We start from the raw sequence: 17,403 nt of genomic DNA, 5'->3' as shown, positions 1-17,403 counted from the left end.
AAAGCCAGCTGTAGAAGCATGTTAGCATTTAACGTACACTGACCTTCCTATTTTAGGACAATTATAGTAATGAAAGTATTATGTGCAAATGTAATGCTCCTACCATTCCTGCTCCCTATGGGTATAAAGTTATACCTATTTAAACATAGTAATTTCCTTTGCTCTTAGTGCTGCAAAACTACCATGGCCAGCCCTGATTATAGTGCTAGGAATGTATGAAAAAAACCTTCATTACCATAAGTGATAATATAAAATTCAGCCTTAAACTAAAATGTGGATTAATAGGCCAAATAATAAAGAACCTGGATGCTAATATTAGCTGTAAGCAGAAATGAGATACTGGCAAATTTCTAGACAATTATTTTACCATGCAGATGCACCGCTAGAGAGTGCTTTTAATTACCCTAATTTTCACTGTCTTGTTTCTCAAGACTATAAAAAGCAAAGCTGCAGGAATGTGCTATGGAATGCCCAGTTTGCCCAGGCAGGACTTGTGGGTTGCTTTTGGAACTGCACTGGTTCATGTTAGCACTGGGAACTTAAACCATCTACTGCAAAATTGAGTGTGCAGCAGCAACAATCTGTCCGAAGGGTGTCTGTTGATTCATCAGTGACATCTTACCTCTTCTGGCCTACTAAGTACATGGCCCTCTGGGCCAGTTATTCCCATCTCCAGCATCCTAGCTTGCTCCTAAAGAATATAAACAGAATGAAGTTAAGAAACAGATTTAAGAATTGTTATTAAGGAGTAAATCTGAGTACATTACAGTCATCTGAATATGTTTCACAGAGCAAAGTCTAAATGTGTGGTTACCAGAGCTTGGATTACTGAGGTTAACCTATCCTAATACAGGAATGACTATAGTTAAATGTTATATAGCCTTGGCTGTCAGCTTATTATAGTTTTTTAAAAACTTATTAAGCTTTTACATAAGCTAGCATTTACGAAACAATTTTTGGAACAAAACACTATAGTAGAACTATAGTGCTGAAATCAAGATTTAAAGCCACTGATAAATATCTGCAAAACCCAGGTACATCTGGATAATATGCTTGCCCACAACTACTGTAAGTCTCAGAATTTTGGTACATTACCAGTTCTGCTGATTAATCAGAAGACATAATACAAGCTATACAGTATTCAGACAACATAATCCTACTTAACTGCTTAGAATTTCCAGTTGAAGGACAGAAACTTAATTTAGGCATTTACAATCTCTACCTGATTGGGATCTAAGGACCCACCTGGCTCTCTCAGAATACATTTGTACAATGTGTCATGTTTTACACTAGTATACATACATTATTTCTGCTTACAATATGTGCTTTGGTCAAAGAGAAGATAGAACAACATCACCTGTGCAATGATATCTCCATTTTCAGCATGAACTTGAGCTACTGCACCAAGATCTCCCAAAAAACTAAATATCTCATACAACTGAAAAAGAGAAATTAACAAGAAAGCCAACATTAGAAAACATGTGGTTCAACATTTTCATGTTTCTGATTAGCAGAGATTTTATTTCTTTATTTATTGTTATTAGCACTGGACTTCGAAATTCAGTCAACTACCACTTAAGAATAAAGGAAGAAAAATAGTGAGAACTCAGGAGAAGGAACTAGATGTCCACACTAAAGGACTACTGGCTGAAGCCTATAAATCCTAGCTGCACTTACATGTGTTGTTGCCTCTTAATCAGATGTCTTGTGAGACATTGTGTAGCCCTCATTTTAAAAAAAATGGGGAGGACTGGTATTTGTATTAGATTGTAGTTGTCACAAATAAATGATGGCCATTTTTACTGGTAAGATAATTTCTGTCCTGGCATTTAGTCCTACATGAGGCCACCAAGAAGTCTCAAAATCACAAATTAAAACACAGTATTAACCCTTTAAAAAGGCTGATAAGCAATGCACACAGCACAGTTGAACAGCTTAGTTCTTACCTCTGTATTTGACATCTGGTACAAATCCTTATAGGCCATGTAAACCATGAAAGAGTTAACACCTAAAGCAAAAGATTATATAAGAAGAAAAGTTGGCAAATAAGATTTTATTCTCTACTTCACATCATTCTAAATCGGTACTCCACTAGTCATGTGAGGAATTACTCACACATAATGGAATGGGAATCTTTGGCAAGAGCCAGCAGCAAAGGGAAATTTTCTGTTTATTGTCCTGTTAGTTGATTCTCTGAAACATTGAAGTTATCTAGCCAAAGCTCTGTTGAATCTTAAATGTAGTCAAAAGCTTAAGAAAAGGGAAAATATTTATTGGGCATGTGGCCACCTTTCGGAGTGCTGCTTATAGAAATCTAACAACCATGAGAGGACACTTTCAGGATCACACTGATTTAGTAGCCTGGAAGAAAGCATGCAAAAAGAGATTGCAATACCAAATAACATCAGCACTATGATTCATAAGCCATTTTCTACACTAAGATAATTATCACGTAGAATCAAGAGTTACTTATCATACAACTGGGGAACAATTAATATCACCCAAAGGAGATAATAAGAAAACTGTGGTTGGACCCAACAAATCTCAGCACATATGTCTGTTAAGACAGAATCATGCACTATATATTCTAACATACAATTAGAATGTGGGAAGACAAGGGATTGGCCTCTGGCATTGACAAACCTTTTTCTTTGATGAGTGTTTGCACTTCTTGTTTGACACTGTCATTCCAGTGGGTGATGTCCACATTCAGGGAGTAGTCACAGCAAGCCTTCCCATCACCCCACTCTCGCCACTTCTCATATGCTTCTATGAGGCTGGACTCGGGCTCAGGAACAACATGATCAACTGTGAACAAAGGCAGCAAGCTGTAGTGAAGAATGAAGGTCTTATGCTCTTCCCTTCTGTCTGGAGATTTCCCTCTAAACAATTACGGTATTTACTCAAATCTAATGTTCCCCCTTTTTTGGCCAAATTACGTTGCGAAAATTAAGGTGGGCATTCAATTCGATGGCACGTTTACATTCGCCAGCATATCCTTTTTTAGGTTTCAAGGTTCCGGAAACTGAGGTGCGCATTAGATTTGATGGTGCATTAGACTCGAGTAAATACAGTAAGTCTTCTGTAGCCCAAAGACTCCTGAACTCCTAATAGCCAACTTCATGGATCCTTCAAAAAAGATGCTGTTTCCCAGCATTCTACAAGACACAATGTACCACAGAAACCAGCTAAACAGTTTTTCAAAGTCTCAGTCACTATGCTGTTTGGGGCAATGTTTTCACCACCAAAAGAACAGATGCAGCATTATTTCAATATTTATTTTTGTGATGGAGCACACTGTAAATAGGTATAGAGGACTACTTAGGCAACAAAGTTAATAGCAAGGAATCCGGGTAAAGAAGAAACAGAGAAGATACTTCAGAAATAGGAATATTTTAGAACTATAAAGAGCAGTCATTGTCCAGGCATTTTCAACACAGGAGCCTCTACCATATTTGACAATTTGGGTCTAGCAAGTGAACCAAGAGAGCATGTCTCATCTTACTGCTTGTAATTTCTCAGATATGTCTAGAGTGCACTTACCAGAAGGAAGAATGAAAAAATAAGGCACTGTGCTTTGGATTAATAGTTCCTGGCATTATACCAGGTGCTTTTAGCAGGCTTTTGCTAAGAAGTGAGCGGGAAGTAGTAGCAGGTTGCCTCATCTCTTTCCCTCACTACGACTCATTAAAAAAAGAAGAAAGTTTCTTCCTAACATGCAGCTTAATTTACCTTTTTATTGCCCCTGACGTAATCCTCAATTTCTACTGCAGTTATTATGTGCAACAGACACTGCGGCAGATACTGCAGTTCTTTCAACACAAAAATGAAGGAGCAGGAAATAAAACATTTTCAACCAACTGCAGTCAAACTTGCAACTTGTTACTATGACTCAATATGCCAAAAAAAAACCATGCAGAACCATCAAACCATGAACCAGAACATTCTAAAAACAAGAAGCAAGAATTGCTCTCCCATTTTAGTTTACTTCCTAGGCATGCTGGGAGATTGATTTGTCTTCTGAGGCATGCTCTACTATTATTATTTTTAAATCACAATTTTGTGCACGTTTATTCTTTGTTAAACTGCTGAAATGCCATTGAATAAAAGATTAAATCTTGATATTTGAGCAAACAAGACCTTCAACAAAAATCTCACAGTATAATGAAGCTAAGTTGGGTTATTGCAGAAATCCTTACACTTCAGTAAGTTTTTCCAGAAAGCCTGATTTTTCCATGGAAGCTGTAACACAAACTTCATCTCGCTTTGGAGTCTACTGAAGTTCATTTGCCATAACTACACACTTCCTGGCTCCAAATTATTTCCATGGAGGAAAAACAAAAATAAATATGCATCACCCATTACATCTGATGACCAATGGAGCTGCAATGAGTAGAGCAGTTTTCAAGCATTTTTAAACATTTTAAATACTATAGAAATAAACAACTATGAACCAATAATGGCAATTATTGAGCTTCTGAGGCAGCCCTCAATATGTTCCACAGCAAGGATGACTGATGTGGTAGATGGTAATGGACCACAACTCTGGCTGGGACTGATGGGAGCATGTAGAAGGACACTCAATGAACTGTACTTTCCACTTGTAAAACGTTCACCCTATCTTAACTATAACCAACATTATATCTATACCTAGCACCATATTATGCACCAGAAACAAGTTTTGTAATAATAAAAAATGAAGGTAATGTTTAGAAGACCCACAAACTGTCGAGGAAGTCACAAAGAGAGCCCCCCTCCACCTCTACTTACTGATCATGGTGGTCCCACCCGCCAAGGCTGCTTTTGTCCCTTGGAAGAAGTCATCCACTGCTGTCATCCCCTTGTATGGCATCTGCAAATGAGTGTTGACATCAATCCCTCCAGGTATAACCATCCTTCCATTGGCTTCTATGGTCTTCACTCCACCAGGGACTATCAAGTTGTCTCCAATTTGCCTGATTAAATAATAACAAACCAGTCTGATAAACACGTTTACAATGACAAATGTCGAGTGCAATTTATTCCACAATAAGACAGTTCTTTCATCCACCATAACTGATCAGCAAACCAGCATATTTAGTACAGATTTCTCTTATACATTTTAGTTACTTTAGGCTGTAAAGTAAAGTATTACAATAATGGAGCAAATATATGTTTTTTTTACTCCTTCTGCAAAAGAGTTAGGATTTGAGTGAATTTCATCAAACATTTCTTTATTTGACCTGCCTATTAGAAGAGTACGTATTTAAGAAGCCAAATACCTGAACTCAATACATTATTATACTAATGCCAGAAGAACCACACATTGATGGAAACCCAAAAATGGAAAACCAGGACTCTACCTAAAAGCTGCAAAGAGGTAGGAAGACTATGTGACTGGCACTTGTGGGCAAGAAGAGGATGCTTAGCCCTTCCTACATTTGTCATACCACAAGTAAGGGCAGCAAGTGAATGAGTTTAGCAGTACCCCTGAAATGTCAAATTGTGCCCTCCACCTGCCACTTATGCAGCTGTTTGGCAGAGACCCAGATTTCCAGACAGGCTGCAGCAGTGAGTGTCCCACATTTCTGCTCCTACTAACTAGAAATAAGTCTGTTACTGCTGGTTTGTCTGTCTTTTTACAGTTAATTTTGATTAGCTACCTTAAGCAAAATGTTCTCCATTTGGTATGGAGTATAGTAGCCTCCTGTTTTAAAAACTGGGGGGAGCAATTCCCAAGGTTTACAAGCCAAGCTTCAGCTTGACTAAGGATCGTTTCACCCATGAACACCCTGCTCAGAGAAGAATGTACTTCTCCCAAGGCTTCAGAGATTCAGGCACCAACAATACGGGCATCTGCTGGATTTATACAAAGCCGTGAAATATTTTCTGGTAATCAAAAGATTAGTGTTTCATTATGGATTGGATTTTCACTGTGTGTGAATTTCAATAATAATGATATTTTTGGTATACGGTGTCATTGTAAGACATATGGACCAAAATGTTGGAAAGGCAAGCTAGATATATGTAATTGGACAATTTACATCATTTTCATGTAGGAAATTTCATGTACCCTATATATACCCTATCACACTTAGCAAATGTTTCTGTTTCATCACATGTATATATCACAGAACAAGCTAAAGCTTCTCATGATGGAGAAACAGACATGGTGTGCATCACATACCGTGAGGTACATGCAAGCAATTTCCTACATGGAAATCATATTCATGTAGAAAGTTATGACATTTATGAAGCAGTTCTAACATTAGTTTTTAAAAGATATTTGTAAGTATCATTTGAAGGATGGAATTTATATTAACATTATATTGTTTTTCTTCACTGTATAGTTTATTGTAACTTGATATGTTTTCTGCTCTTTTAAGGCTCTATTTGGGAAGGCAGCTTCTGAAATTTTAAATGTATTGTTTTGAATAAATAATAATATTTATTATTATATTTTGTATCAGCAGGTGGTGTTACTTTCTTAATTTGTACATTTGGCTTCGTGTTTGTTGAGTTACAGTTACTTTTTCCACCAAACAGTTTTCATGCACATAGTAAAGACCAGTGAGGAAGACCAATATCAAAATATCTTTGAGTCTTGGGATAGTCTGCAAGTTTTATTTGTTTTGTTTCTTGACATTCCAGCGATCTGTGATATCTTATGAGCTACATCTGTTCAGTTATTTTGCTAATATACACTGTTTGCATTTGTATGCTTTTGCTTTGGTTATAAATAGCATTGTTTGTTTTTTATTGTCATTAGATTCCATTAAATTATATTTGGTGGAATTCAACACTGTTCTATTCCATCTGTGTAAGCATTTCAGCTTGCCAGATAGAACAACCCCCCTCTCCTCTTTCTGCTGTTCTGGGGGCTCTCCTGACTGATTTGAGCCAATTTTGAGGGGTACACAGGGAAAGGGGGAGAAGTCCCATTGTGCAAGCAGGAGTCCTTGTGCATGACTTCTGCTGAAGGGGCTTCTTAGGTGAATCCTGCCCTTCTCTCTGTGTGTGTTTACATTAGTTTGCAACTATTTTTTGAACCCAATCTTTTTATCAAGACTTCAGATTGTTGGGATTTATTTCCTTTTTTGTGATGGCCAACCCCTGCTTATCCCCTGGATTCAAAATTGAGAAGCATACTGCCTCTAAATACGGTGTCATTTAGGGCAGCTAGCGTGGCTATTCACAGCTGTTCACAGACCAACCTTCATGAATTAGGATAATTCATTGCATTTATATATTGTATCTTCAAGGAGCTCAGGGGGCCCACAATCATCCAACAGAATGAAAGGTGCCCAGGTTCAGCCAGTAAGCTTCACAGCTGAGCAGGGATCTAAACCTCAGTTTCCCTTGTCTGAGCTTACAGCACTGCAGTGGCTGTAAGCAAGAAGCATTGAAGCAAATATTATGGCAGCGAATTCCAAAAGTGAAATGTGTGAAGAAGCATTTCCTTTTGTCAGTCCTGAACTTACTGCAACATCAGCTTTGCTGGATGCAATCACTCTTCATTCACACCATTAAAATGTATAATGAGATCAGGTTGCTCCAAAATAAACATAAAAAATAACTGAAAAAAGATCAAGCTCCCACCTCTATTTACTACCAAAAAAATTAAAGCACCAATTGTACTATTTGCAACCGATTAATTCCATGAGAATTTTGTCTGGATGTTAAAAATAAATAAACTTGTATTTTGTTGTAAATAAATAGGAGGTAAAAAGAAAGCTTTTAAAAAATATTTTTAAAAGCCCTGTCTCCATATGCAAAAACAATTCTCAAGTCCTTAAGGTCTAAAAGTTAGAATTACTTGTTGCAAAAAATGAAAACTCCCAAATATAATGGACACAGCTGCTAAACTGTTATTAAGTTTTGCCAGAGTTTTGCAATTCCACCACCATCAAAAAGTTCTATAAAACAAACAAAAACCTTTCCCTGGGAGTTGACAATGAGTTCGCTATGTATTTGGACATCCACTGACATAGCCTTGTGCATTCTGTGCAGAATTTTTAACAGCACGTTCATTGTGCTATAGCAGTACAAGAAATACTATCTTCTTACTTGAATCTCATCTTCCTCTGACCTGAAGGACTTACACAGCAATCCACGTTGCAGCTGGGGTAGTAGTGAACCAATGGATTCACTGCCACATCCACAGCCCTGCTGGCCAGGGTAGAAGCCGAAGGGCTGTAATTTTCCACTTTGTTTTGCTAGCTCCAGGAAACAGGCCTGCTTTGGATCCAGCAGATCCATCACCAACCCTATCCCAGCTTGTGGGGGGCTACAAGCCCACACAACCTTGTGTACACAAAGAACACTGGTTCAGTTTTAACTGAAGCAATTCCAACTCTTGCATTCATCAAAATGTTGATTACACCAAATAGTTATTCAAATCAAATCTGGCAGCTTGTGATATGACAGACAATGGCCGTTTTGCACGAGGGGTTATGTTACTAACCTGTGCACATCAGCAGAGCCCTGTACATCTCCGACCCCCCTTTTCTGGCCACTTCCAGGTTGCAATGATGCACGTGTGTGCAGCTACACACATACTGAACAAGCATAAAATGCTCGTTGCTTGTATACATCTTTTGGGGATACATTTTTGGGGTATAAAAAAGAAACTTTTAAACACAAACACCCCACATCTCTGTATCAATGAACTCACAACATTTGAAAAATTATTTGTGAGTTTTAAATATTTTACAGATGGTACTCTTTCCAAATGTCTTTGTGGCAACAAACCAGCAGTTAATAAATTGCCTTTTTCCCTCAGGGTTTGAACACTTGGACAATTTCCTCCTCTTAAATATTATTTGATTCCCCTGTTGCTGCTTTTAAAAATATTTCCTGCAGAAGAATCTGGATATTTGCTTTTATACTTTAATGGCAAAGATCATTTGAGATCCTTGGCTATAAAATATCCCACAACTCAAACCCCACTGCACTGGGATTTAATCCTAATTGCATGTATTTACACACTAGAACAATTTCAGCCTTTAACCACTGGAGTCATTACTTTGACTTCATAAACATAACCAGAAGCCAGATAAAACAGAAACCATAACAACTTTTGCCTAAAACCTCTCAGAATCTTAAAGACACAGCTTCTTTTAAGAAAATCTTTACCATCTTTAACTGCAATAAATGTAACAGTCATTTTTATGATGCAGTAGGCAAGCCAGAAACCAAACATAAATTACATTTGTCATCTCTTCTCTTTAACAAAGGGTCTCCAAATACTATGACAGTTTAAATGCACTGATATAGAAAGCCATGTGCTGTAAATGACTTAATCATAGACTATTTGACATGAATAACAAGACAGTATACATGCAATATAAACTTGCACATAACAATTTTTGGAATCCCGTTCCTCTCTTCAAGAGATAGATATATTCTGACCACTAGGAAAACAAAGAGTGGGCTGTGGGAACTGTATACCTACTTTATAAGACCATCCTCCATGTAAATGTCAGCATAGAATGACTGATCATCATTGACTATCCTCCCTCCCTTAATGAGAAGACGGTCGCTCTGTGAAGAGAAAGCAAAGATTTGTATTTGACAGATGTTATGCATATGTTTGCATCTCCTTTTTATAACCCAGGGTGTCCATGGAAAGAGTAACACAAAGCCAATGAACTGTGCTTAGTTAAAGTAGGCCCAATCTTTAATCAATTCCATCTCTGTTTGGCATAAGTTACAAATTATCTGCCCATTTCCCTAGAGCTGGATAGCTGATGCAATCCCACTGCTGTCCATGAACAAGCGGCAGTTTCACCTGGGTGCTATTGATATTGCTACTACTGAACAGTTCTGAGAGTTCTTTTTTAACAGCATTCAGTGTAGAAGCTAATTTTGAGCACCATCATATCAACATTACATATTTTGGGGGGGGGGGCCCTCACAACATTAAAATAATCTGCATTGGAAGGTGCAAAAGATTTAGTTCAACACTTGGACCAAAGGAAAGACTTACCAACTTCCTATAGACTAGGCATGGCCAAACGTGGCCCTCCAGATGTTTTGGGACTACAACTCCCATCATCCCTAGCTAACAGGACCAGCGGTCAGGGATGATGGGAATTTTAGTCCCAAAACATCTGGAGGGCCAAGTTTGGCCGTGCCTGCCATAAACCATAGATCTTCAACTGGTGGATGGGGATCTATTACTGGGTCACAGCCAGACCTAAGGCTGGTCAAAATATCAGCACCATTTAAGTTAAAAAAATTAGAGAGGGTACATAAATGGGCCTGAAAAGGCTGACCATCATAGAATAACCAACATAATCCACAGTACTGGGCCACAAGCAGCAAGCTGGTACATGCGAGAACCAATTTCTCCCAAGGACTCCAGAAAGAGTTAATTGGTCCCTGGTGGTTAAACTAAGGCAGTTTCGTATCCCCACTGTTTACACCAGTCGGGGGGGGGGGGGAGCTCTTTCACTGCACCAGTTTTTTTAAATGTATTTATGAAAGTTATTCCTTTGGATGTTACCATATCACTGTGTCTCATGGATCAGGTCCATCTAGCCCAGCATCCTGTTCTCACAATGGCCAAGAAGATGCCTATGGGTAGCCTAAAAGCAGCATTCAACTGGAAACCCAGACAATGTTTGATTTCTGCATTCCTGACTCAAAATATATTTTGACTAAAATGTCCTTGCCTCAAATTCTAAGGCAATTTACAAAAAATAAAAAACACCACAATTTTTGTTACTTTGGCAAGTACTCTTCTTCCTTTTCACTATCTTTTCTCTCTCTTTTTGTCACAGGAGACAACAAAATCAAATAAACCCGACCCCCCAGACTAATGTGCCCATCCAGCTCTGTACAGGCCAAGGATTCAGTTACATGCCATGCATGCACTGCACACATTCCAACACCGTAATTGGGGCAGCCCCTCCTTTGAGAAGCTCCGTGCACACTCTGCAGCCTTAAGACATTTTGGATGAAAGGCAATGTTTTTATGTTGTAGAAAGGTCAGTTCACTGTAAAAATGAGCTTCCTAAAAATGCTTCAAGAAAGTTGAATGATTGTTTCCGTTTTAGCTATTTGGCTATCAGCTTGAGGGAACTGTAAGGTTTGTAGCAGTGGAAATGAATATTTAGGGGGAGGGAACCCAAAGTGAATAAACCTCCCCTTCATGAACAACCCAATGAGATGGTCACTGGCTCTAGAGAAAAGTAAACACTAATGGGGGGGGAGGGGAAAATAAAAGCACCAGTTGTGAAAAAACAAGTTTGAATATATATGCAAAAAAATTAAAAAATCTTAATGTATAAGAGCGCCAAACCAATGTAATAATAAAAGTATAAAACGCCATTTAAAAAGAAACCCCAGCTGCAAAAAAATTTGTCTCTCCCATATCAGTCTCTACAGCCACAGCAGGTGCTGCAACGTTCCAGCAGTTTGACTTCACCCCCCAAGGTGCACTCCTCTATTGTTTCCAACAACAACCCAAAATTGGGTCTCCAGCTGTTTTTATACTACAGTTCCTACCATCCATGACCACTGGTTCTGCTAGCTAGGGATGATGGGTGTTGTAATCCAAAACTGCTGGAAATCCAAGTCTGGGGAAACCCTGTTCCATACCTACCCTATACATAGCCCAATCTTACTTCCCAATGAGATCCAAAGTAAGACCTCATGCAAACATCGTAATAAAAATCAGGGGGAAATAATGCAAGAAATACTCTTTGGATACACAGAGTCCTTTTCTGAAATGCATTCACCTCTTCCACACATCACACTTAGCTTAGCACAAATGAGTGGGCTTCCAGAGAGGGAGCTTGCAGATGCTTTGCTCCTCCGTGGTCCTTTCTGCTGCTGCGCCATGCTGACACACATGACTCGTGAACCAGGAATAGTTATTTCCGTTCACACAAAAAGGGCAGGCTTTGTTTTCATAGCTGTTACAATAACCTACACATAAACATTTGGTTAGTTTCTTTACTCTCTGCAACCTTGAATCCCTACTGTTATGGGTTCCATGGTTATTCGGAGTATAGTCCAAGCATATCAGTTAAGTGAATAGACATTACAATACAGATTGCTAGTTAAGGATTGCTAGTCTTCCAAATAGATAAATGACCCTGGACGGTTAAGTCCAGTCAAAGGCGTGTGGCTCCCATCTTGCTTCAGGCCAAGGGAGCCAGCGTTTGTCCACAGACAGCTTTCCAGGTAATGTGGCCACCATAACTAAACTGCTTCTGGTGCAACAGAACAGAAGCCAGAGTGCTTGGAAATGCTGTTTACCTTCCCGCTACAGCAGTACCTATTTATCTACTTGCAGTGGTGTGCTTTTGAACTGCTAGGTTGGCAGAAGCTAGGACAGAGCAACGGGAGCTCACCCCATTGCAGGGATTCATACCGCCAACCTTCTGATTGGCAAGCCCAAGAGGCTTAGTGGTTTAGACCACAGCACCACCTGTCTTCCAAATAACCCAAGGCTTGTAGATATTAGAAGGGAATTTATGGCAACAACAGTGCCCCCCCTCCACCTCTTCATTCTTCATGGCATCTACTTCTATAATAAAGTTGGCCTTCCTGGAGAGGTGAAAATTCAAATAAGCAACAACTCCAGTTCGTAATTCCTGAGGTGCAATGAGACAAAAAATACAATTCTCTGTTCTTAAACATCATCTTTCTCACTTGTACACAACCTGTGATTTTACTGATTTTATGGTGTGCTGTTATGCTTTGCTCCCAAATGAAAAGTTTCTTGGAAGACCTCCTACAAACATTTTTCAAATTCCCAACACATCTGAAAGAGACAGGGGTACATATGTATCATCTGGATGGTCTCCCATAAAAGGACCCCAAGTTTTATTCACATGTTGTAATAAATATGAAATATACACTGTTAAAAACAAATATACGATTTCAGCTTGTTTCTTAGATTACCCTAAGACATCTGCATTCTAATAGTGCACATAACACAAATACAGTGGTACCTTGGGCTAAGTACTTAATTTGTTCCGGAGGTCCGTACTTAACCTGAAGCTGTTCTTAACCTGAAGCACCACTTTAGCTAATGGGGCCTCCTGCTGCTGCCGCGCAGCTGGAGCACGATTTCTGTTCTCATCCTGAAGCAAAGTTCTTAACCTGAAGCACTATTTCTAGGTTAGAGGAGTCTGTAACATGAAGCGTATGTAACCTGAAGCATATGTAACCCGAGGTACCACTGTATAATGAATATCTGGTGATTTCCTCAGCACAAAATAACAACAAGCTCTTGACAAAAATCTCACCTAGGTTGATCAATTTCAGTTCTAGACACCAAGTTTCCCAAAATTGTGAAGCAAACAGAATAATTAGGGGGTGTGGCAAAATAACATTGCCTATACTAAAGGGCTGGTGGGAAAGTGTTGAAGGTCAGGCCAGGAATTCATAAGCAGAATGTATCAAGTGTGTGCAAATTACATTGTAGCACAATCTGTGTTTGTTTTAATACAGTACAGTACTAGATCTGCAATGCTTTTTTAAAAAAATCTTTATCTTCTAGATTCAGACCCGTGCTCTAAAATGTGATCTCCAAATAATGATGTGGAGAAAATAAGAAGTGAACAATCTGATCGTACCAGCCCCCACAGAGGGATGATTCTGACAGGGCTCAATACAGCCTTCCCCTGTCTGCATGCTCGCAGCCGAACAAAACCTTAAGAGGAACAAAAGGTCTGTGTGCACCTCCCTTATTGCCACCTTGTCCTAACTCACTGCTGAATGCAAGTTACTTAACTTTTTTGACTGAAGTACATTTCCCCCCTTCTGAATTCTTAAAGGGCAGAAGTAACTGATGCTAATGCATCTGAATATAGGACGAGGCACAGCACAGTTAGAAGTTTATTTTGGTCTACTGTTGCTGTAGCGAAAGTATACAGGAATGTAATGGCCTTAGTGGTTGTTTCATTGATATTTAAAAGTTTTGCATGTATCATCATTTGTGCCGAGCCCTAGTAGCAGCAAAATAAGAAAGAGGAAGGCCAGCACCAACTCCATTAGTTGGTGGGCAGAAAAGGGTGGGGGATGGCACATTCAATTACATCATGTCTATTCTGGCACAGAAAGTTCTGGATTCGTTCGTATGCAAGAGGAACTAAAGAGGAAACTGAAGCGCTTATCAGGAAACGGGCCTGACTTATTCAAGGGCTTTTGCATGCTTACCAAGATCTCCCGGGCTATTACAATAAACACTCTGTTCATCCTGCCAAAGCTCATTTCTGCTTCCCCACACCCAGCCATGTCTTCCTGCCAACCCTGTTGCAGGCTGCATCATTAGCCACTGTTGGCCTGAGGGAAATTTTATCTGCAAGATACAGATGAGAGGAATCACATCCATGGAGTCACAACAAAAGCACCAAGAATCTAAGTGCATCTTGGATTCTCTTTGGAAATTCTGGCACAGATCCCAGGCCTTCTCTGTTACCTCCTTTGAGCATCCTGTTAAATGAAGATGCCTCTCTGTTGCTACAGGAGACTTTATTGCTTGTTCATTCTCACATAAATGTTACCCTACACACCAGATGTTTTCTACCAAAAGGATAAACAGCAAAGAGTTATCTACCACCTTTAAGACTAAAAAGTTATTACAGCATACATGGCCATGAACTATTAAGAGCACAGACTCATTTGGCTACTCCTCTGCAAGTTTCTACAGGAAGAGACATTAGTACTGTCTGACTGCAAAAGCAAGATCAGGAAGGCAGATGGCTTGATTTTAAAAAGATGCAAGCCACCATGAACTCCCATTTCCCCCCTGCCATCCAAAAATCCTTGCACAAAGCAACACTGACTTTATGAGAAAAGAAGGGTGCACATGGAATACTAATGCACGGGTTTCTTTTAGTTGAGATTGAATGTACACAGGTAGAATGGTAGCACAATTCAGCCCTTCATGTTTCACAAGCATAAATCACTACCAATGAATGGGACAAACTGCACTGATGCTCTACTATGAATACAATCTATTTATCCTTGTAGTAATTCACAGGCAAACATTCACTCTATGTAGACTAACTGCATAGATTTGTAATGGAAGTCACGTTTGTAGATGTGAAATGGCCCCAAGACTGATACTGAAACTTCTGGCACCTCTGCCAGATTCCTTGATAGCTATTGTCTATAAAAATCTAGAGAGGATTATGCACCACAGGATGGAACAGTAAAAACCATTTTTTTCTCTGAAACAACTTTTTCTCTCTCCAAAGATTAGTTAGGTTTGTTTTGTGGTTTAAAACAAAATATAAATTCAGTTCAAACATGTTTAAAGCAATTGACTCTGTAGAAGGAATATTGTATTAAAAATAGAAACAAAAGGCAAACATATGCAACTTTCAAGATCACATATTACAGATATGACACATGTAATATATATTCTAGTTATCACCGAGGAAGCCATGAATATTTAGAAGTCAACCGAAGAGCATTTCCCTTTTCCACTGAAATGGACAGTGTGATATAGTGTTTAGAATGTTGGACTGAGGCTGGGGATTACTGGGTTCAAATCTTCACTTGGCCATGAAGTGATTTTTAGACCAGTCACTACTCTGCCTTGTAGGACTGTTGTGAGTATAAAATGGAAGGTGGGAGCTATGCATGCTGTCTTATACTTGTAGGAAAGATTGGATATAAATGTAGCTAACAACAATAAACTTCTGGTTACTTAATCTTCATGTAAGTGATCTTGCTAAGTGTCCTTGCATATGCAAGAACACCAGGCACTCCTAATTTTAAAACTATTCCAAATCTGCATAAAGTCCTTTTGTACAAAGGCCATGTAGGCTACATGATCAGAGGTTCTGGATTATATTCATAGGTTGTATGGAGATGTTTTAATTGCTACAACAACCAGTTAGGATGCATGTTAATAGATGAATTAGAAAAGTGGAAATTTGGTTTAACTCATTGATTTAAAATTGACCCTTTTCCTGGTGACTTTAAAAATCTATATTGATCAATCCAGTCAAATATTCCTGGTAGGCAGCACAAATGTGCAATTACTAGCATGCTCCCTACCAAAAACAATGGTCTGTAGAAAGGCAGGTTGATCTAAAATAAATAACTGATTTTAAATCCCTACCACAAAGGACCAATTGTAAATCAAGTTTCCAATTCCTATGTATTTCCAGCTTGTGGGGGGAAATATATGCTATGGCTAACCCTGTGTCTTCTGTATTTTCAAGTGTCTTGGCCCCAACACCCTGAACCCAACACACCCTTTGCCTTTGAAATGGAACCAAAGCATCAAGAGAACCCAGAACTTTAACAGACAAGCCACAAAGTATTTCTATTCACTGGGTTTCTTTAAAAAACACAATGGGCAGTACTCCTCAGGAAATCAATTTCACTGTGTTTGTGTGGTTCAAGCAACATATCTTCTGATAAAGTTTTGAACACTGGTGCTTGGGTTCAGTAGTGGTAGTGGCAGAAGGGTGGATATGGGGCTTTTTTCCCAGAGGTAACACACCGGAACTCAGTTCTGACACCTCTCAGGTGAGTGCCATTGCCATTTTAAGAGAAAGGGGAAGGTGTTCCTGGTGAGTTCCAGCACCTGTTTTTCTAGAAAAGTAGCACAGCATATACTTGTGATTTATTTCATCTTTCAGATTGCTTTAAAATGATAGACCATGCCTTCCCTACCTGATTCTCATGTTTTTGGGACATCGTATTTGACATTTGTAAAAAACAATAGAGAAACAGAAAACAAACAGGAGTCCAAGTTATAAGAACAGTTTTTTCTGTTAAAAAAGATAACATTCGTCTAAATCTAAGTCCCCTCCTCATTTTACTTTTGAAAGACTGAAGTAGATTCTTTCTACTCTACTTCTTTCATACATATTCAAAGGTCTAAGGGGGGAAAGCCATCTTAGACAATTTTGGGCAGCACATGCACACAGAGTACTGCTGGAGTAGCTCCATAGTTTGTTCATCTTGTCTCCCACATGATGTTTTCCTGGATCTTTTTATAGGTATAGGTGCGACTCTCAGATGTATACTCATATTTCAAAGTATTGGGTATGTGGCCAATGAAGTATGTTAAATTAGCATAAAACATACATATATTAGAGCCGCTTCCTGACTTGGCAGGAGTATGAAAATGGAATTTTACACAGACTCTTTATACAATGCAGAGTTATATAGAGAATGGTATCACAGCAGACAATGGAATTCTACTATTGCAACTAAGCAGATTTGGCCTGTTAAAATGACTGAATCAAGGAGTCCTATGTAAACTGTTCTGGGTGTGTGTAGTAAAGGCATGCTTCCTTGAAAACCATCACTTTGCCATTACTTTTCTTCGAAATTGCTTAACACTTGCATGCAATTCCTGGTCCTCTGCAACACTTCACAGGCCAAAAGATGTTCAGAAATACAGTAACTGGGTACATGTTTCGAGACTCAGGTCAGAAAAGG

General features: G+C 39.0%; 1 protein-coding gene across 3 annotated transcripts in view; it reads right to left on the bottom strand.

The window, feature by feature from the left end:
- The window catches only part of DPYSL3 (dihydropyrimidinase like 3), a 54,365-nt gene that overhangs the window by 11,259 nt on the left and 25,703 nt on the right, over positions 1-17,403 (bottom strand). For all 3 annotated transcript variants that reach the window (XM_028717888.2, XM_028717890.2, XM_028717891.2), the window contains exons 2-7: positions 9,434-9,522; positions 4,771-4,955; positions 2,644-2,808; positions 1,947-2,008; positions 1,358-1,438; positions 623-691 (exon numbers count right to left, since the gene is read on the bottom strand). In XM_028717888.2, coding sequence (XP_028573721.2) covers positions 623-691; positions 1,358-1,438; positions 1,947-2,008; positions 2,644-2,808; positions 4,771-4,955; positions 9,434-9,522 — 651 coding nt within the window. The remainder of the gene's footprint in view (positions 1-622; positions 692-1,357; positions 1,439-1,946; positions 2,009-2,643; positions 2,809-4,770; positions 4,956-9,433; positions 9,523-17,403) is intronic.

This window comes from Podarcis muralis, chromosome 2 (assembly GCF_964188315.1).
Source record: "Podarcis muralis chromosome 2, rPodMur119.hap1.1, whole genome shotgun sequence".
Taxonomy (NCBI): Eukaryota; Metazoa; Chordata; class Lepidosauria; order Squamata; family Lacertidae; genus Podarcis; species Podarcis muralis.
The sequence above is the reverse complement of the archived record's forward strand: the minus strand, read 5'-3'. Positions and strand labels throughout refer to the sequence as shown.